Below are 23,415 nucleotides of genomic sequence, written 5' to 3' on the forward strand. Positions count from 1 at the left end.
AAAGAAGAGATATCATACAATGTCTGCTCCCAGATCACAATGGAATGAAAACTAGAAATTAATAACAGAAAGATCACTGGAAAACCCCCAAACACATGGAGATCAAACAACACATTTCTAAATAACACATGGGTCAAAGAAGAAATCTCAAAAGTAATTCAAAATTATTTTCAACTAAATGAACATAAAAACACAACTTTTCAAAACCTGTGGCATGTAGGGGAATCAGTACTTAAAGAAGAACATATAGCATTGACTGTTATATTAGAAAAGAAAGATCTGAAATTAATACTCTAAGTTTCCGATTTACAAAACTAGAGAAGAAAGAACAAATTAAATCCAAAGTGAGGAGAAGAAAAAAGAATTAGGACAGAAATAAATGAAATTAAAAACAGGAAATCCATAAAGAAAATCAACAAAACCAAAAGCTGTTTCTTTAAAAAGATCAATAAAATCATTAAGCCTCCAGTCAGGCTAACAAAGGAAAAGAGAGAGGACACAAATTACTAATATCAGAAATGAAAGAGGGGACATCACTATGGACCACATGGGAATTTAGAGTATAATAAAGGAACACTATGAGCAACTCTATGCCCCAAAATTCAATAACCTAGATGAAATCGACTAATTCCTTAAAAGATACAACCTGCCAAAACTCACACATGAAGCAATGATCTGAATATGCTTATATCTATGTTAAGACATTGAATCAATAATTAATAACCTTCAAAAACAGAAAGCACCAGGCCCACACGGGATCACTGGTGAATTCTACCAAACATTGAAGGAAGGCATGATACTAATTCTCTACAGCCTCTTTCAGAGGATAGCAGCAGAGGGATTAATTCCTCACTCATTCTATGAGGCCACCGTGACCCTAATACCCACACCAGACAAAGACATTACAAGAAAGCCATAGAAAATTATCTCTCATGAACACAGATGCAGAAATCCTCAAGAAAATATTAGCAAACCAAATCCAAAACTGTATAAAAAGAATTCACAACATTTGACCAACAGGGATTTATCCCAGCATCGAATGCAATGCCGGTTCAACATTCAAACATCAATTAATGTAATCCATAACGATAACAGGCTAAAAGAGAAAAATCACATGATTATATTAATAGATGCAGGAAAATCGTTTAACAAAATCTGACGCTCATTCATGATAAAGACTTTCAGTAAATTAGGAATAGAGGGAAACTTTCTCAACTTGATACAGACTATCTACAAAAGTACCTACAGCTATCATCAGACTTAATGGTGAGAAACTTGCAGCTACCCTGGACCAGCAACACCAGAATCCACTGGAAGTCTCTTAGAAACACAGAATCTCAAACCCCAACCCACACCTACTGAATCAGAGTCTTTGGAGGTGGGACCCAGGAATCTGTACTCGAGTAAGCTCACCAGGACACGCTTAAGCATGCTAATGTTTGAGAAGCATTGCTCTAAGAAGTTGGGAGGCATAAAATAGTAGAAAGACGGAGAAAATAGAGGCCATGAGACAAGTATATTTCAAGGACAACAATACATGTGTGAGTTACAGCAGAGAGGACGGCAAATTAGCTTGAGGCATGAAACTGAAGAACGTTGGGGAAGGATGGGTATAAAGGTAAAGGAGAGGCTGGCACCAAGGAGAATTGTGAGTTTTTAGGTTGAGTGGTTGAGTGAATATCTATGTTTTTAATTACTATAGAGAATCCAGGGTGAGGGACAGGTTTGGAGAAGGCAAAGAGGCAACTTGGTCCAGGTCACAGAGCTTGTAAGTCACACCCTCAGCCCTGGAGCCCAAAGACCAGACTCTCCACGTGACGCTCACCACCTCTCATGCAAAGGGCAGAAGAAATGTGTCTCAATGAGGACACAGCAACTTAAAGGGTTTTTAAAGGACCGTAAATCAGAAATGATCGGTATGGAGCTGAATCCACATCTCAGGATAGAAATAATGGCAGTGGTCTGTGCACGTATAGACGGAGGAATATCGGGAAGAATGAGGCAGGTAAAGAAGGGACATTTCATTGGCCAAAAATGAAGTTCTCATTCTGCCTTCCAAAAGAGAGCAAATGCCACTGTCCCATTTCCATTAGATTTCAGTGATTCAGAAAGACAGCTTTCACCTCTATACATTAAGTGTCTTAAGACTTGATTTATGTTACTATAAACGCATTGTTGATACTATCTTAGGTCCAAGGAGAATGCAGGCGACCTAGCTTTGCGTTCGTCCTGAGCAAGACACAACCTCTCAGCAGAATGACAGCTACTGTGATGACACGGGGGACTGCAGCACGGTGGCTCACAGAGGCCTGCAGATGTGACTCTCCCAACCTAGGTTATTTTTTTCCTCCCCAATACTGTCCCCTGACTGAGCAGAAAATGATTTAGAAGTCATCTAGAAAAGCCTCCGAGCGTTTGTAATTCAACGTTCCATCAGAGTTCCCTTCTCCTTATAATATTCTCCATTACCAGTTGGAAAACAAAAGTTCTAAGGAGTTTCATTGTCTTTTTGTCTCCAAACGACAAAGAAACCAAATAAACACACACAGGATGCAAACAACAAAAGCGGAGGATGGCTGCAGAAAGGAGCCGCATTCCAGAGTTTTAAAACACAGCACATCAACATGTTTGCTGCAAATGTGCCCTAGGTCCTGAAATTAGGCTTCCTGGTGATCGGAACACTTTTCGATGCGACTTCATGCAATACTTTGGGGATGGCCAAGATTTACAGTTGATTAGCCCGCATAGTTCAGTTCCTTTCTCAAAAGCTTCTAGGAAGGGATTATTTCTGCGCCCAAAGAGCCCCAGAGAATAGGGAGGGCGGCTCGCGGCCATAATGTGAATTCCCCGGACTCGGTACACTGTGCTCATTGAAGCAGATAAAGCAAAGTTAAAGAAGCATTTAGTTCTTCAGAATGCCAGCCTTAATAAGTATCTTTTTGTGGAAGGATTTAGGAGGAGGGGAGGGTTTACCCTTAGTGCAGGCATTATTTCCTCATACAAAAAGGGAAAATGTGCATACAGTTGGATGTAAAAAGCCAAAAACGCACATGCCCCCCTCGCTCCCCAAGGAAAAGATGCGGAACACACACTCCCAAACGCCAGCGCACGAATCTTCACAGCTTAATAGTCCCGAAGCCATTATGCAGCTTCTCTTGGGAAAGGCGGCTCATTCATCTGCAACCGCCCAAGTTCAACCTTGCAGCTGTGAGAACCCAGAGGCGCCCAGCCCTCCAGAGCCCCACCTTCATCAGCAGATGGACTCCAAAAGAGCTGCATCCCGTCCGGAGGAAGAGCGGGCAGCTCCCCGGCCCCTCTCCACAAAGCTGCCACCAAGGCACGTGAGAAACGTCTACGAAAGGCTGAACCGGCCACATCTGCAGGTGGCCGAACACCCGGTGACCTCCGCTTGCACAGCGCAAGGCCCGTCCTGGCCCAGGCAGCTTCCACGGTTCTCATTCCCTATGCGGAATCTGACGCAGCATCCGTCACTTGTAATTGCTTAAAACGCCCGGTATTTAATAAGGCAATGCCACGTGATCCCAGTTTTCTGACCACCAGCACACGTCTCCCCTTCAGCTCTGCCTTACCGCGACCTGTCTTCCAACACGAATAGACATCAACATCCATGTGAACTGAGCTACTGGCGTGAGGAAAAGCACATGGAGATGCACACGCTGTAGGCTGAGTGGGATTTCTGCTGTAGCTAAAGAAGGTGAAATGCCCAGTTCATCCACTTCTATTACTCTATGCCTAAAATTTTCAAGAGGAACTCCCATAACCTAAGGCAGATTGGGAAGGTTCTTCCTAGACATCAACATTTGCTACTCTAATAGATACTATAATAGAGAGAAAGAAGGAAAGAAGGAAAGAAAAGAGGAAGGGAGGGAGCGAGGGAGGGCCATCTTTACAAAGTGCACACTTTAAGTCACTGCCTCCCCCATGCGAATGGAAAATGAACTCACCCACATTGGTGGCTCTGCTCTGAAAAGACCCAGTTGAGAGAAGTTCTTTCTTTATTGTGTGGTTTTAAAGACTATTCTTTGACCTCTGCTATTTATGACTTAAGATCTGTGAAGACAGGGCCAAACCCCTTTGGCTCGAAAAGGCGCTCACAAACAAAAGCTTTTCACCTTTGTTCCACTTACCTCATTCCCCCTCAGAACACGTCCATACGCACCCCCCGGCTTCACAACTTAAACTGCATTTTCTTCTCTCTTTTGCCCAGGCACAGCCATTACCTAACTGACAAGTGGCCACCTTCGCTCCTTTCCAAGGAATGAAGCCCTCGTTGTCAGCACCGGCTGAAAGAGCTCTGCTAGGAATATAGATGTCTTGTCATCTCATCTCAGTGAACCATGAAACTGTGGATAAAATGGTTCAGGAAACTAAACAACGTATCAGGCAAGTGTCAGCCACGATGGGGCATTTCTCTAGTTATTTGTTATTTTAGCGATTTATGGATTTATCTATTGCCTTTCTCACTCCTAAAAGGAGTCAAGATAATTTACAAAGATCCACAGGATACAGCTAGAAAACAAATCTCACGTGTGTGATAAAAACAAGATAAAGGAGAAGAAACACTGGAGTCAGGGATAAAGCTAGTTCCCACACACACGGGATAAATTTCAGTAACCTTGTTAAAGGAGGTGATTTTATTTACCATTCAGCTTTCTAACAGTCAGTTCTAAGGGGAAAACACAGTGTCCACAGGCTAAAATATCTACCAGTTTCGAAGGGACGCATAATTAGTACTGATAAAGTGGACACGATGAATGCTTTCCCAAGTTTTCTCCTAGAGATGGCATGGAATAACAGACCGCTGTCCTTGGCGAGTTCCTCAGAGTGGCCTCGGTGACTGGGTTTGTGAGACAGTTCCTGAGAATATTACACGTGCTGCATTGCAGCAACATGGGATTCAGTAAATGGCATTTGTCAAAGGACAATTTTGAGATTGTGAAAGGACATAGTCAGTCCTGTCACAGAAGCATGGATTGTACAGCATCTGGAAACTATATATCTATCAGGCATGTATAAATACTGTTTCTCTCTGGTGCCTTTTGGTACTGCAAGGATACCAAAGGTTTGATATTCTAGTTCTAGTACCAGGAGAGCAGCGGCTTGTTGCTACGTCACTGTCATTTCACAGCCAGCAGAACTGCTGTTAGCTCTGACATCCACAGAAAAAATTACAGGTCCTAATGAAGATGACTGTTTGAATAAAAACGTCATCCTAACTCTGCCTAGACACTCATCAAAGAAGATGAAGGGAGTACTTGATAAAGATCGTCCTTAGGAAAAATTTTCTCTTCCAACCCAGAAGAAAACAAAAGGTACAAACTCAATGGTAGATCCCATGCACAGCTATGGTAATTTTAGGCTGAAAAAGAGTTTAGAACAGATGTTCAGTTTAGCCGTTAAACATACACACACACACACACACACACACACACACACACACACACACACACACTTCATATTATAACCAAGCAGCACCCTATGGGACCTTCCCAGGACAGACTGTCCCCCCATGTCCTCTGCATTCCTCTCGTTTGTAGAAAAACTTTAGCCTCCTAGGCTTTCCCTGAGTTCCAAAGAACAAATTTAATCTGAGAAGTGAAAAATGTAGAAACAAAGGAAAAGAGTCAAGCAAGACAAACTAATAGTTTAGCCATTAAACAAAATCAAGGACGTTTGTTTCCTTCTCAAGGGCTATAGATAATATTCTGAGCCATGTCCTTGGGCTGTTTTGGAGATACTGAAACCCCCACCAGGTGGAAGAAGTTAACTTCATGTTGCCCACAAGCACATAGACCCCAGACCAGCTGGAACCAGAAGGTTGATGACACTGACTCCCAAAATACCACCAGGTTACCTCACCACCAACCGATCAAAATTATGTCCACAAGCTGATCGTACACCTGCAGCCCTTCTCCTCACCGAGCCATTAAAAACGTTTCCCTGAAAGCCATCAGGGAGTTTGGGTCTTTTGAGCACGAGCCGCCCATACTCCTTTCTTGGCCTTGCAATCAACACTACACTTCCCTTCACCACAACCCAGTGTCAGTAGATTGGGTTTACTGCACGGGCCATCAGGCCCAAGTCTGGTTCAGTAACAACATCACCCAAAGAACATCATACTTTGAGCAATGAATCTTACAGAAAGTCCTATGACCCCAAAGATTAGAAAACAAATATACTAAGGTAATTGAATGTGATTATTTATAGGATGAAGGAAGTTCTTCCACATCAAATAGATCAAAAGTGAGAAATCTTGAGAAAGGAAAATTAATTTTTCAAATAATTAGCCTATATTCCTTCTTTAGGCAAATTAGACACAAGAGCATCTCCTAGTAAAGAGAGTGTCAGCTAGTAAAAACAGTTGAAATTAATACCTAGATTTATTTCCCTATAACAACTGCTCTTTTACAAACATGGAGCAATAGTGTTTCTAAGACAGACCATGTACCAACACATATTAGGCTTCTAAGAGGAACTCCTGTGTATGATTAGGTAGAACAACTTGACCCCCATGTCAAGGACTACCTACAGGATGGGGTCACAATCATGAACACAGAAAAGCAAATGCTGACCCTCTACCCCTAAACTCAAGTGAGAGTTTTCACCTCAGGGGAGACTACTTCTTGGAGAAGGCAGGGCAACTCAGCACAATGACGTATTCAGTGCCCACAAATTCTGCCCTCCCCAGCTTACTGAAGTCCAAGTCTATCTTCTTTCTGAAACATAACCATGCCCATCCTTCAATCGACACTGGTCCTCTTTGCCAGTTGCCAGCTCAAGCCCAGCATCTTCAAGCAATCGGAGCTCATCCCGGCTCCTCTGTGTGCCTTCTGATGAATACAACTTCAAAACGTTTGTCAGACCATTATCACCACGTGACGCATCCTGACGTATATGTGTTTCATATGTTCAAAATGCATTCCCTTTCTAAAGCCAGCTTTCAGGGAACCCTTCCTCAGTCATGAACCAAATAAGAGATTTCGTTTGCATCTTCTTTCATCAGATGGAAGGAGAAATTGATAGGAAGAGCTGAGGAAGGGGTGAGGATAAAGACTTACATAGAGGTCCTTTTCCCCTCCACATGTCTTTGCTTTGAAGTTTACAGCAGGTGGAAGTCTTTCACATCCATAAAAACCGATATGGAAAATCAGAAACACGCTGGGCTATTAACATGTCACATGTTGGATTTAAATCCAAATAAGAACCTGTTCTTTTCCTTAAATATTGATGGTGCTATGAGCCTGGCCAAGTTTTGCAAGTTACTGCAGCACACAGGCTAGTTTCCAGGCTAAAAACACCCTGGAATGTTCCAGCTACTGATGGCTAATGATCGCCCCAAAGCACACTAATATGTTTGATAAAAGTTCCCAGCGTGGGGGCAGAAAACACTTACCATAAGAATGACGGTGTGAGGGAAAGCAAGTCAGTGACACCAGCTCAGGCTGCCTTCCATGCTGAAGGCTCCAATTAGGGCTGTGAGCTTGCATTCCAGGAGGCGGTGACAGATGGCAGATCTCTCATGGTTAAAATCATCAACTCACCGATCCACCTGCCTGAGCCCTAGCAGGGACGCTGCTGGGAGCCTTCGCTGATTCTCAGAAACCTCGGCACCCACCACGCCAGAAAGGAAGTTCTGAAACTAGGGACTCATTTAGCTCCCCCATTTGTACGTTCTTTTTGTTTTTATCTGTTGTTCCCCATTCTCTCACTTTGTTCTTTCTTTTTTTCTCCATTTCTGCCTTCACCTCAGAGATGATACCGACTTGCATGTTCCCCTACAGTGACACTGGATGGAGTACTTGAGAATGTAGCTACACGTGGACCCCTAACTCAAGGCTGCTGAGGATGTGACTTTCCAGCTGCATGGAGACCCGGAAATCCAAGAGCTCAGGTGTCCCGGAGGAGAGACTTCATCTCTTGGTTAGCACAGAAGCACATCATGGTCTTTGGGGTACTTAGAATTATGCCATTTACTGGCATGATGTTATAGGATAGTCTAACAAATGTGCATTTGACAATTTTTATTCATCATGCTAGTACGATAATGCATGTACAGACTGGTATTTCAAAAGAACAGTAGCCAAACTTTCACACGCCTCACCATTTCTTTTCATACGCATTCCATACACGTTTTCATTCCACTGGTTTAAGGAAATAGAATATTTCTCTCTTCCTAGATTATCACATCCCATTTACTTAGAAATAACATCATGATCATTACTTATGGACATAATAACATTGGTATCCAAAATAAAGGGAATTAATTTTAACACTGGAGAAGTATTCTACTCCTCCAGTGGCACAATCCTACAACCTCTCTTGACAATCAATGTCAATGGTGGCTTTGCCTATGGAATAACTGGTACCTCCCAAAAGATATCAATATGTTGGACAAGAGACGCTCAGTATACGTCAACTTTGTCCTTGAAGTCGATTACACAAAGTCAGGGAAAACTGTATGAATGTCAGTAAGTATTACAATAGGCTTTAAATGTTTGAAAGGATATAAAACAACTGAACTTTCAAACTGTTGTACACTAGAATATTACAAAAAATAAACTGTTCAACTTTGGTTCTTTGGGTGTTTGGACATAGCGCATTTCCATGGGTGCCTGAGTTTTCATTTTCCTCCTTAAGATGTCTTTTCCTGGGGCTCTATGGATTCACAGTCATTACCACATAAATCATAGAAGACATCTAACACAACACAAAAACCTTCAACAGTCACATTCAGTTATGTTTCTGGGGTTTGACCTTTATCCGATAAGTTTCAGAGATGTCAAATGAAACTGCCCAGATGTTCATACAAGCAAAACCAATCTTCCTCACCTCGAAATCTGGCTCTGAATAAACCTGCAAAATCACTAAGAATCTGGAGTTAGAGCCTTATAAGAACCGAACTCCCACTGAGATCAAAGCAACATGCCACCGCACCAAGATTGAGCCCTAAATTACTGCTTTTCAACTCAAATCCTCACAACCAAATGGGAAACAAAAGTCGGGTGAGTGAGTTATAACACCCAAAAGGAGAAGGATGAGCATGCCTGCTCCCAGACAGGGGTGCGTGTCAACAAGAACGCCATTCTTGGATGCAATGCTTAGAAAGGTAACTGGGCAGCGTAAGGTCAAAGGATGCTTATTTTATAAAGTAAATGCATGACTCGCATGCAAATATAAAATGAACAAGTGTCCAAGATTTAACTCATGAAATACTGCAAGAACCAGTAGTATGTTACATGTGGTTCAAAGGAGAAATCCAAGAAATATAAATATATTCACACAAAAACAAATGCTAGAATGGATTTACAACTAGATGCAAAATGGTCTGTTGATGGGGGAAGCATCAACTGCACTACACTGCACACAACCATTTGCATTTCCGTGGACAAGAATCACCTGCATTATTACCAGCTTTCTACGTTTACAGAGTAACAAAATAGCTCAAAGACGATGAGCAACGCAGATAACCTGCAAGGGTGCAAGAGGGGACATCCAGCCATATTTTGCCCATCTTGAAGCGCTCCACAATTTTTACTGGCTCTAATAATTGCGTTTTAACACTGAATTTTCAAAAATTAATTGTGATTTGATGTTTTCTTACAGTTGTTTACCATTCCTTCATTCATTCATTCAACAAATCCTCTCAAGTTGACCAAAAGTGTTCCACACAGGAGGCTAGAAACTGTCCCTTTTTTTAGTTTGAATACACCAAGGTATGTCTTTGTACTGAGAGACAAATGCAACTGTGCTGTTTTGTTTCTGACTGACTTTGCATATGTGAATGCAACGGCAAACTCTGGCAAATGGGCAAGTCCAGCCGGGCACTTGTTTGTGTACAGCCGGCAGACAAAGAATGGTTCTTACATTTTTTAATGGTTGGGAAAGATAATACAATTTCATGACATGAACATTACATGAAATTCAGATTCCAGTGTCCAACCATAAAGCTTTATTGGAACACAGCCACTGTCCTTTGTTTAGGTACTATCTATCACTGATTTCAGGCTACAGTGGCCACATGAGTAGTTGCCGCAGAGACTTTATGGGCTACAAAGATGGAAATATTTACTATCTGGCCTTTAACAGAAATTGTATATGATGTGGACTTCGCTGGTGGTGCAGTGGTTAAGAATCCGCCTGCCAATGCAGGGGACATGGGTTTGAGCCCTAGTCCGGAAGATCCCACATGCTGCGGAGCAACTAAGCCTGTGCGCCACAACTACTGAGCCTGTGCTCTAGAGCCCGCGAGCCACAACTACTGAGCCTGCGTGCGTAGAGCCCGTGCTCCACAACAAGAGAAGTCACCGCAATGAGAAGCCCGCGCACTGCAACAAAGAGTAGCCCCCGCTCGCCGCAACTAGAGAAAGCCCGTGCACAGCAACGAAGACCCAACGCAGCCAAAAATAGATAAATAAAGAAATAAAAATAAAGAAACTGTATATGATGAGCATTAGAATTCCTAACATATAATGAGCCCCTGAAAAGGTGCCTGGCGCATACCACATGCTCGGTAAATTATATGTTTATTTTCCTTCATATAATAAAGTGTTAAAACTGCTGAGAATAGGAGTGTGTTCTTCAATTCCTTTATAACTCGCAAACTGCACAGACCAGGGTTCTTCAACCTCCCTCGGCGCTACTGAGCTTGGACCTTCTTCACTGTGAGGGCGTCCTGTGCATTGGAGTTTGTCAGCATTCCTGACCTCCGCCCACTAGATGCCAGTAGTGACGACCAAAAATGTCTCCCGCCATTGCCAAATGTCCCCTTGGGAGCAGAATCGCTCCAGCTTGAGAACCACTGGCCTCAAACCATGCAGGACAGTAAGTCACTGCTCTACATCATCTAGGAGCTAAATGATGCCAAAGACCCCTGACTTCATAGTGCTGGCTTCATTATAGGAGGAAGATTTTCCTAATTAATAAGAAATAATCATGCTAAGTTACATGGATACAAAATGGATTATAACCTTTTTCCTGAAGGTAATACAGCAATGACGTACTTTGGGGGAGGAGAAAATGTACTGTATGGACTTCATTCATGGATTCATTCACAAATATTTGGTGAGCAACTACTCTGTGCCAAACTCCATTCTAGGCCTGAAAATACCACAATGAACAAAGACAACTCAGTCGATGCCCCTCGGGGCTTACTTTCTGGTGAAGGGGACAAACTCTCAGAGATAAAGGAACAACTATATAACGTCGTGCGGGTATAATGAGGCCGAGGAAGTGTGTAAATGGGTGGGAGGTGACCTGGGAGGGCAAGGCTGAGAAGGTGGCATTTGTGCTGAGACATGAATGGGGTGCGGAGAGCTGGGTGACTGCGGAAGGAGCCTTCTGGTGAAGGGAAAGGCAGGCTTGATGGGAGTAAAGCAGAGGAGAAAGTTGGAGAGAGAGCACAGGCAGACAAGACAGGGCCGATGTTTTAGACTGAGTGATGTAGGAAGATATTAAAAGGTGTGAGGCAGACAGCAGCAAGATTCAGCTGATATGTTTAAAGGGTCTTTCCAGCAGCTACGTGGGTCGAGTGGAAGCTGGGAGACCCAAGAGGATGCTCCTGGATGGGTCCAGGAAGAGATGATGGCAGGATGGACAAGGCAGGCAGTCAGATGGGAAGAAGAACTCACCTTCTGGAGGCATCCTGAAGGTGATGGGCTTTGCAAACACAACGAGAACTAATTAGAAAGTGTGTACTTTCTATAAAATATTATGTAAATTTTATCTTTTAATATATACTCAGAAAGTTATACCATCAGCATTATTTCTTGATTTGATGAGGTGTTTTTACTCTTCTGTCCGAATATTTGCTCAAAACGTTTTTTCAAGTTGTTGCTCTCTACACAACACAGCCTAGGAGATGGCATTCCAAACTTTAGTTTACCTCTACTGATTTGCTGAGTGATTCCAGGACATTATGCAATACGTATGTGCCTGAATTTCCCCATGTGTAAAATGGAGTTACCACCGCTCACCCTTCACCTCATTAACCTAAAAAGCAAAGGAAAAGCCTACACAATGCTTCATGAATCTCAGAAGAAGTGCAAACTGTAATTATCTGCAAATGTATCCCATGGTGATAATATCCAAAAGAGATAAACTTTGATGAACATGTTAAGGTTCATCCCCAAGTATTCAGACTAAAGACAACCCTTAAATTTATGTTGGCTTTGTAATATATTTCAAAGTTTCTGTTGAAGTTATCTATGACTTACTGATTTATTTCTTTCAGGCAAAAGGAATTGATTTCTTTTCTTGTCAAGTTCAGTCTCTCAGGTCAGCCTTGATCATTCAATTACAAAACATGGTTTAACAATCTGTATTCCCTAGGGCTGCAATGTTCTTTAATTAGGATATTTTAAAAGCAGTTTAAATGAACGTGTCCCATTCAAATTTCAAGTGTAAAAAAAAAATAATTTCTTGATGGCATGAGGAGAAAAGAGGTGCTTATGAGAAATAATACTGATACAACAAATTATCATTCAAGTAATACCCAACTAACAAAACTGGACAAAAACACTACTTATGAAATTTAGTCAGCCTCATAGCCATACATTCATACAACACACACACACACATATATATCCTCTCCTGCAGTGATGACATAAACAAATTACCCAAAACACCAATTGAAGAACAATGAACATAATAGATAACCAGAAAATACCTTGTCAGAGCAAATATGTATGATATTATATAAAAAGAGTGAAAGGCTCATAAACCAGACATTTCATTTCTGCCCAGGATCTAGAGAGTCAGAACTAAGCAAAGTTTGTTTTCACCAAATAATTTCACATTCACATAAATAATTCTGTTCTGTTTTTAATAACGCTCATGCGGATTAAGTGACACAACGCATGCATAAATGTCAGAATGTATCATTATAGTGAAGTTTTAGGTTTAGGAACATTATTCTACAACCGTTTACTTGGAGATAATTTGTTTGAAAGCCCTTTCAAACTAATAATGTTCTTCATAAATATGCTGTTTCATATTACTGTGTATTGCTCAGATGAAATTTTGGTTGTGAAATCAAGGAATGCTTCGATTTTCGGTCTAACAGTCGTAACCATGAAGGAAATCTCATCAAACGCTATTACAGTCCCAACGTGCTGCAGTATTGATAGCAAGTTTCAACTTTATTCACTTATATAATCTGAATAAAACCGACTTTGAGATGGAGCTAAAGCATATACATACATATATACTCTCTCTATAAACATATAAATATATTTAAAGATGGTGATGTTTGGGGACTGAGGTAAGAAATCTATGCTAGGAAACATATGAATGAGTATAATGATAACTTGAGAGCATGTGTGTGCAACAAGAAATACTCAAAGATAGAAAAGAGACTGCTTCAAGAATCCGATTAGCGAATGAGCAATTCCCACACACAAACACAATAAACGCAAACAAAACAACTTAGGTGTAAGGAGAATGCATGAAATCCTCTCGTGTAATCAGAAGATGTCTTCTCCTTAAAAATACTTCTGATTGAAATAATTAGAGAATAAAGAGAGAAATAAGGTAGTACACAGTAATGCTGATATATGTATCTTGATTGTAGTGGTGGCTACACTAACTAAATCCATACATGTGATAAAATCTCATAGAACTATATACACACCTTGTACCGAGGCGATTTTCTGCTTGTGATATTGTTCTACATATGCGTAAAGGGTAACCACTGGTGGGAAATGAGTGAAGAGTACATGTGACTTCTCTGTACTAGCTTGGCAACGTCCTGTGCCTCTAACAGTTGTTACAAAATGAAACGTTTTCTAAAATACTGATATAGTTGTAGGGAACGTACCTTAGAACACTGCTTGTGATTCTGGCACCAAACCAGGGAACCGTTGTTCTGCGAAAAGAAAAAGAAATATTGACTCATTAAATAATTTTCTATTTGAAATCTACATACACCTGTGTGTATTAATATAATTTTGAAACACTTGCATTAATGAAAGACCAATTTTGCCACCCTGATATATGTCCCTCTTCCTAAAATAGGATATCATTTTTTGCCCTTGACTTTATGATACAAATACATATAAAATAATGAAGATTTCAAGGTGTTTCAAAAGGAAAAGTGTCTGAGCCGTCTCTCGGGTGTGCTGAGCAACAGAATACAGACCAACAGGAAAATGACCGCTAGACGGTTCTTCCGTAGTAAGTAGCTGTGGTAGATTTACAAGTTGGCATCCTGGAGGCTTTCAATTTTAACCAATTCAGTAATAAGTGTTTGAGCCTGGACGTCAAATCCCATGGGAAAAACCTCCTCTTTCCCTTTCACTGGGATGTGTGACTCTGGACAAGGGAATTACTATGTCTGTCCCTCAGTCTGTATCTGTCTGTAAAGCATAAGGACAATATCTCCTGCATGAGGTCAGTGGGATAACTAAGTGAGACACAATCCGCTTCGCACAGCTTGACAGTTACTCAACATGTACCAAATACTAGGACTAGGATTTATTTGTTTATTAAAATTTATTTTATTGAAGTATAGTTGATTTACAATGTTGTGTTAATTTCTGCTGTCCAGCAAAGTGATTCAGTTATATAAATATATACATTCTTTTTCATATTCTTTTCCAGTATGGTTTATCACAGGATATTGAATATAGTTCCCTGTGCTCTACAGTAAGACCTTGTTGTTTATCCATTCTCTATATACAATAGTTTGCATCTCCTAACCCCAAACTCCCAATCCTTCCCGTCCCCAACACCCCTCCCCCTTGGCAACGACAAGTGTGTTCTCTATGTCTGTGAGTCTGTTTCTGTCTTGTAGATAAGTTCATTTGTGTCACATTTTAGATTCTACATATAAGTGATATCCTGTGGTATTTGCCTTTGACTTACTTCGCTTAGTATGACAATCTCTAGGTCCACCCACGTTGCTGCAAATGGCATTGTTTCCTTCTTTTTTATGGCCGAGTAGTATTCCATTGTATACATGTACCACATCTTCCTTACCCATTCATCTGTTGATGGACACTTAGGTTGCTTCCATCCCTTGGCTATTGTAAATAGTGCTGCTATGAAGATAGGGGTGCGTGTATCTTTTTGAATATAGCTTTGGAGGACTATGATTTATTATCCCTAGTATTTAAATTTCTGCTTGAAACTTGTCATTCCACATGACTAAAATTTTGGTGATGGTTGCACTGTGATATTTACATCAGATTGTTCTAGGCTGGCGTGGTTGTAACAGATAACAGAAACAGTCATCCAAAAATTAAGATGCTGTGGCCTCCTGTTCTTTGAAGTTCAAGGTTGGGTATGAGATAAAGTAGTCCATTTCCTATATATGAATGCCTAAGCTTTTAAGAACATCGGTACGAATAGAATAGTATCACCTTTGTTTGCAGTTAAAAGAACAATGAACCAATAATATATCTTTTGAAAAATACTCTTATTACACGTTTATTGATATATAATTCACAAACACAAAAGTTACTTATATAACTCAGTGGTTTTCAGAAGAAAGGTTGTGCGACCATCACCACTAATTTCTGAACTTTCTCATCACCCCTGACAGAAAGCAGTACCCATTAGCAGTCCTTCCACCCAGGTCCTGGCCACCACGAACGTACTTTCTTTCTCTATAAATTTACCTACTCTGGACACTTGTTATAAACGGAATCATACAATATGTAGTCTTCTGTGTCCGACTTCTTTCATTTCATGATGTTTTACATTGTGTTAAATGATATACTATATTTGCTTCACCCACATTGTCATATATGTCAATACTTCATTCTTTTTCGTTGTCACGTTCCATTGTATGGGTATTTGCTCTTCCAGTCACAGTAATGTATCTTAATAATACAGGATTCCCAAAACCACTGGGTAGATCTCAACTGTTTAGGATTAGAAATTTTCCTCTCCTATCTAAAACTCACTCAGCTGTAGATCTCAGTCCCACAGTAAGGCTTTAGCTATGAAATCTCTGCACCATACGGCCCTAACTTTCCCCTTTACAGTCTTAACTCCCCCAAATTGCTGACCATCTCTGCCATTTTAGATAATGCGGTATCAACCTACTCATCCCCTTATTAAGGTCCACACATCTTCAGGGGGCCCTCATCTCTCTCTACATATCAATGTTCATCAGTCCGACAAACAAGGGCTGAAGCTGGAGCGGTATATGAACAGCCTGGGCTGAGGTTAAGTATGATCTTTGGCAGGGTTGACATCAGAGAAATAATTAGATTGGGCAGAGGCCAAAGCTGGACCAACAGTGGACATGGTTTAATTACTGGAAATGACGTGTTAGTAAAAAGGGTGCAAGAAAGAGGGCATTATGGGCAAATTGGTGTTTCAGAAAAGGAGTCCTTGGCCTGGTGACAAACTCAAAGTTCACAGTGGGGGTTAGGCAGACTGAGCTGTCGGTCATAAACAGGGTGACAACTGCAACAAAAAGCAGGGGCCAAATGTTGAGGAGTATATTTTCACAGGAAAGCTGACAACAGGGTCCAGGGCAGCTTTGGGGAATGTCACCCTCATTGTCTTTTCCCGGAAGGCTCTTTGGTCCATGCGGGGTTGGGTCCCGCTGGGACTTCCGAGGACCACGTCTGTCAGAGAACATCCTGGCCCCAACTTGAGTGCTCTGCGCTCACAGCCCAGAGATGGGAACCAGTGGGGTTCCTTCTAAAGAGACTCAGGGCTGAAGTGAATGGACGCCAATCTAAGAGACTAGGTCAGGGCCAGATCCTGACAACCGCCTGCACCAGGTCTGAGGACCTTCTGCCTCCTCGTGTCAGGTCAGAGGGTCCGGCCCCTTGCTCTGGGAACCTTGACCTCGGACCAGCTTCCACCTCCTTCCCCTCCAGGCCTGCCTTTTCCTGGACAGATGGGCAGGACCTCTGGATGCCTGCCTCTGCTGCATGTGCCGCACTGCTCTTGAGAGATGTATCACACCCTCTCCTGCTGTAGCATCTGTTTTCTTTGATCTAAGCCTTAGCTCCTCAACTAGAGTGTGTGGTCCAGCAGACCGGCCTTCCTGTTTGCTCTCTGCTTCAAAGTTTCACAGTAGCAACTGGACCAGCTCCTCCTGATTCTCACAGAGGTGGCTTCCATCAAAGGCCATGCAAAGGTGACTGGGCCTGCAAAAGCAGGCGTGGCAACTGCTGCTGGCCCCCCATTAGTGGCTGACAAAATGTTACCCGTGGGATAATATGCCACTGACCTGATTATTACCTATAAATATTACCATGATGACATGACTGGCCACATCTATATAGCAGGCACTCGCTCTGGTGTTGGACATATTCAGCCCCACATAACCATCCCGTATACGACACAAGTTTCATTTACCCATTTTCTACTTAAGAAACTGGGAGTCAAAGACGGCAACTAAAATACGGACATTCTGAAGCCAGTGGTTAAACTCAACCGTGAGTACCCCAGTGAGGAAAGCTGAGTGAGACACAGGGTGAGATTTACAGTGGGCTGTGAAGGAATCTCCAGGTTTATAATCTCAGAAGCAGAGCAGAATTGGTCCAGACAGTCCTGAACGCCGTAAGCTCAGGGAACAGCAGATCGGATGGATGGGCTGGAACAGACAATAGGAGAGGAGGTTGGCTGAGTAGGTAGAAAGCAGATTACAGTGGATTTTGACTTATTGGAAATAAAATATTTTATTTAGTAAATGTCAGGGGTTTAAAAAAGAAATAGAGGATTCGATCTGTGAGACGCTCTGTTCATGGCACACCTCGGTTAGAATCCTTTTGCTTCCTTTGTAGATGAAATGGTCCAACCTCAACAATAAAAGAATCTGGCAAAGACTGTCTTCAGCCGCCCAGCAAATGCAAACTCTGCGCCCCCTCCCATGCTGAAACACAGTGTTCCCTGTCCTATTGGCTCGAATACCCCAATAGCCACAAAGCCCATCTGTTGTCTACATTTTATTGGGAGTTAATATCAATGCATCTCCTCAACCAAAGCATTTTCATTTTAAGCACAATTTCCCATTAATCATCAAATGAAAAGCTGTCATTAGAAAGAAATATTCGGGGCAACAGCGAGCAGGCATGAAAGATTATTGTGATTATAATCATTTCTTTTTTCATTACTGAAGATAGTATGTCACAGTTTGCTTGGGAAGATTAAAAAGGTAATCCATGCAAAGTATTTAGCAAAATATTTGGCACAGAGTTAGATATAAAAAAAAATTTTTTTTAAGGCCATTGTGATTATTGATGTTACTTCCTTTGTTTGCCATTATGTTTGTTCTGAGGAGTGCAGGAGAAATCCTGGACTTACAGTCTCCCAGCTCCTGTGTGTAACACTCATCCTAGGCTAACCGGTTCCATCTTATTAGTGAAGCTTGGGGGGTGCGAGGGGGGCGGGGGGAATTATCATGGATTTTTCCCTGGGTGGTAGCAATTTTCCAATGTTTGCCAATGTTATGAGACGGCAATTGCTCTAACTGCCTTTAATTGGCCATTTGTATTTCCTTTACGGTGAACTGTCTATGCGTTTTACCATTTCTATTGGATGGTTTACCCTTTTCTTAGCAACTGCAGCAGCTATTAGTACCAATTAGACTTAATAATAACTTGTCTGTAATAGGTGTTGTAAAATGTTTCCAGTGCATTACTTGTCTTTTGAATTTATTCATGGAGTTTTCTCTCTGCAGAAAATTTTCTACACACACACACATTTCCACCCTATTTCCTTTTTGGGTTTTGGGTTTCCTATTGTTCTTAAAACAACCCCCCCCCCCCCCATGTCAAGGTATTGCAGCTGCCCTATGCCTTTGCCTTTATCAATCACCATCGGCCATACATACAATTTATCTCTACAAAGAACTTCTACGAACCCTGCCTAATGGCATCAAGGATGTCTATAAGCCCCTGAGTAACTCCAGCCACTGTGTTTGGGCCAGGTGTGCACATACACCGCACCATCCACCTACGCTGCTTACCTGCTCTTACCTCTCTTTGAGCAGGAAAGCAATGGAAAAAGACAAGAATCCGGTACATTTCAACATCCCGCCTGGGGGAAGTTTTTAGTTGCATTACAATAGCCTTCACCACTAAAGCCAATTGACAACAACAATAAAAAAAGTCTCGCTCTGGCTAAAAGCCAGCAAAATAAAGAGACAAAGTACATTAGGCATGAAAGACATTTGCCTCTAGAATCATCATTGTAACCTCCAGGTAGGATCAGACAGCGGGACTTTTGTAATTATCTCAAGATTATATCCTGTATTTTATTGGTTTAACTAGATCAAACATGAATGCCACTCAATCCAACTTTCAAAGAGTCTATATAAAGTTCAATCAACTGCACCCAGACACTATTTCAATGATATTTTCAAAGTCCCTCCATTTCTAGCCTTTTGATTTTTTCCTTTAAGAAAAATAATGCTTCAAAAGCTTCAAGTAAACACTTCACTCAAAGACAGCCCTCAAGGGAAGGATAAAGAGAGATGAAAACTAGTTATCTAGATACAACCATCTGCAAAGAAAACAGAGAATTAGGACAGATCCCACTTGTTTTTTTAGCATAAGCAGGGGATGGTGTGGAAGAGCCCCAAGGCCTGAGCAGTGGGCAGTTTCAGAAACTCAGCCCTGAGTGACTGCCCAACAGCAGGACAGAACATTTGAGTTGAAACCGTTCCAGAAAACCCACAATAGACCTGAACTTTACAAATCAACCCTACGAAACCACAAGGAACTAGCTGTGACTCCATCGATGATTTTCATTTCATGTTAAATGTAAAGTTTCTAAAATGAAGGCATAGATTAAAATTTAGCAGCTCATTTTCATCCAGAATATTTTCCTATTACTTTGGAATTAAGAAATAAAATAGCTGATTTCGTTTGTTGTTATAAGGATATTCCTTTCTATTGTCGATACACTCACAAAGTTTCTCACGTGTTCCACAGCAGCTAAAAGAGGGGTCCAGGACACTTAGAGACTCAGCATTTCCATGGCTCAAAATATTTTTTAAAATGAATCTTTGCTAGTGGTCATCACAACTATACATTCATTCAAAATATTTCTCAGGAAACTTAAATGCATATTGCTAAGTGAAAGGAGTCAGTCTGAAAAGGCTACAGTATAGTATGATTCCAACTCTATGCCATTCTGGAAAAGGCAAAACTATGGAGACAGTGAACGGATCAGTGGTTGTCAGAGGCTCAGGGGAGGGAGGGATGAACAGACAGAGCACAGAGGAGTTTTAGGGCACTGAACCCACTCTGTATGATACTGTAATGGTGGATACATTATACATTTGTCCAAACCCATAAAATGTACAAGAGCGAACCCTGATGTAAACTGCGGACTTGGGGTGATGATGACATGTGGATGAAGGGTCGTCAAGGTAGCAAATGTACCACTGTGGGGGAGGGTGATAACAGGAGAGGCTGTGCACGTATAGGGCCAGAGGGTATATAGGAACTCTTTATTTTCTGCTCAATTGTGCTGTGAACCTAAAACAGCTCTAAAGCAAAGTCTACTTAAAAGGTAAAAAAAGCTCTGTGTTTACATCTGTTGTTTAGAGGAGGAGTTCTTTCACATGTTATGGACCATCCTCAGTAAATAAACAGCCTTTTCATTAACCAGTCCCCCTAAAAAATTTCCCTCTGAATTCTACCAATCTCTCAGAGTGAACTGAATTCTACAGGAAAACAGTATCTGACCGTACAAATACACCTCTCCAGACACCCAGCCCTCCCCTCTGGCCCCCACCACCGGAATGCAGGGCCCGGCCACGTGCTTTGCTTCACTTCTTCACACCTGGCAAGCTTGTCCAGGAACGAGAACCTCTGTAAGTGCTGTCCTCCCACCCAGAACTTGTCCCCTCCCCAAGTCGACTCCCATGCACCCATCAGGTCACTGCAAGGGCCACTTCCTTCAGGAAGCCTTCCCTGACTACAACAGCTCCCCTGTTGCACATGCTCTGCGCCTCCCTGTACTTCTCTTCCGACGCACTCTGCACAGTTGCCAAGTATAAACATATTCGTGTTGTCTTTCCTTAGTGATCATCACGACCACTCCCCACCTCAGCCCCGCCTATGACCTCCTTAAAGACAGAATGTGTCTATATCTCCCCCTCACCACTGGCTCCCTCCTGATCTTAATGAATATTGACTGAATAAATACATGAATGGAATAGGGAGTCATACAAATAAATTTAAACTTAATCATTAGATCATGAGGAACTGAAAAGAAGGAAATAAATGGATGGAGCTGAACAAAGTTTTCATCTTCTCTGGGTGGAGCTTTTAGGAAATGGCCTCATTATTTTGTTTCCTGTAGAGTGTCCAAGAGATTGGGCCTGAGAATATGAAAATCTGAACAAAAACTTGTATTCAGAATCAAGTACAAATTACTTAAGAAACAGTCATGCTAATTATCTTTTTATAGATGTAAATAAAGTCATCTAAAGAAAAATTTACAGAACAGCAAGGGCTCGACGATGCCATATGGGAAAACATTACTTTCATTAACACTTTACTATGAATTTTCATAAGGAATATGCTTACAAATTCTGTCTGTGGGAGAACACTAAATGAGGACGCAACTTTTACTACTTACTGTCTCTGACAGAATGCTGAGACCCACCACAGAATCGGAGATACTAGCTTCTGTTAGCACACCTCAGGCAGTAGTCTTCCAACTGTAATCTCCTCCAAGAGGATGTGCTAGTTCTGAATTCATTCTTGCCACAGCTATGATTTTGGGTATGTATTCACTGAACCATGTTTGGTCATAAAATTTATATTTTCAGGAGAAAATTCTGGTAAATTGTGCATTCTCCACAAAATCACATAAAGCCCTGGAAGATTTCAAGACTGAATAAATGACTTGTGCCGAAAGAAATCCAACCTTAGGTAGGTTTAGAGGGAGCATGAAATGTAATAACTAAAATTTAGTAAATGACTCGTATTACAAAGTAAGGGAAGCACGAGCAATAGAGTACCTATATAAATTAAACAACGCCAGCATTGTTCCTGGGAAACCGAGAAAATAAAGAAACGTCAGTATAAACTTCATTCTCTTCCCAGCTCCTCCTTCACAGCAGGGACAAGAAACAGTGTCGATGAAGATGAATGCAGATTATAAAGGCAGGCGTATGCTCAGACATCACTCTCAAGTGTTTACTTCGCTGGTAAATTGTGTGGATTCTCCCAATTCCAGGAACCTCCCCCAGTCGCCATACCTGCTTGTCTGGAAAGTAAACGCCTATGGAATAAAGGGCCCAGGCTGGCAGGGCAGAGGTACAAGGGTTCAGCATGTAGGAATGACCATCTGCTTCGAAGTGCTGGAAGGGTTATCTCCAAGGTGGGTGGCTTGTGTCGGCCACACCCACTTCTGTTTCCAACCCTTACTTTGAAGGGTCCCTGACTTTAGTGCTGATCATTTGTTTGGGTTTCAGTGATGGTGAGAAAGACAAGACTGGGAAGAAGAGAAGGAGCCGTAGGGAAGGAAGTGGATGAAATAGGCAAGAAAGATAGAAAAGGTCCCAAAAGTCTGGGTTAAGTGGCATGTTAAGTCCTTGGGCATAAACACGAGACGCTAAAACCTCTCTAAAATTTAATATAAAAGCACATTTTGCTTTTGTCATCAAGAGGCGAAGGCAAATCTTCTGCATTCTTTAAGATTATTATAACCCAGCCACACTAAAGCCATTGGCATGAGGACTGCCTCTCAGCGGTCCCTTTGGTGGGTGCCTGAATGAAGAGGTGGTACTTTCTGACACTAGGAGGCTAGGCTCAGTTATGTGGCTTCAGCTCGGTCTCCATGGCAACCACCGGGCCGGCCCGTCCAACTTTGGATATGCGGTCCCCACTAAAATCTGAGTATCCCAGCTACACCTGCAGTCCACAGGAATTAGAGACAAAGCACAGAAGGAAAGTTTGGTGGACACGAGGAGGCAATGAGCTCTGAAAACATGATTAAATAACCAGGATCCACTTGTTTGGACCTAGAACATCCCCTTTCAACAACCTTAGGAAAAGTCCCGAGATAACACACCATGAAGACATAAAATCTGATTGTTTCTGAAGTCGGGGTGCTTCTTACCCCAACTGCGATGAATGTGCACCATCGTTGCTGGCCAGGTGGCAGTCATGACATAGAGGTCAACACTTTACACATGTGAACTTGGTGGTCACAGTTGTGCACGCTATCACCATTTACACTGAGTTGTGTACCTTGTTGGTTCTATACATGTTGGGTTTAATTACTACTTAAAGTGTGACTTGAAAGATCAGAAAGAGAAATTAGAGAAACAATCTCATTTACCATCGCATCAAAAAGAATAAAATACCTAGGAATAAACCTACCTAAGGAGGCAAAAGACCTGTACTCAGAAAACTATAAGATACTGATGAAACAAAGCTGACACAAACAGATGAAGAGATATACCATGTTTTT

At 41.8% G+C, this 23,415-nt stretch overlaps 1 protein-coding gene across 1 annotated transcript in view; it reads right to left on the reverse strand.

Moving 5' to 3' along the window:
• The window catches only part of LOC309978842 (anosmin-1-like), a gene marked incomplete at its 5' end in the record, with an annotated part of 198,311 nt that overhangs the window by 135,104 nt on the left and 39,792 nt on the right, over positions 1-23,415 (reverse strand). The window contains one exon of the mRNA XM_082865488.1: positions 13,835-13,882. Within this exon, the coding sequence (XP_082721614.1) occupies positions 13,835-13,882 (48 nt within the window). The remainder of the gene's footprint in view (positions 1-13,834; positions 13,883-23,415) is intronic.

The sequence above is a fragment of the Leucopleurus acutus genome (assembly GCF_964270905.1).
Source record: "Leucopleurus acutus genome assembly, chromosome: Y".
Classification (NCBI taxonomy): Eukaryota; Metazoa; Chordata; class Mammalia; order Artiodactyla; family Delphinidae; genus Leucopleurus; species Leucopleurus acutus.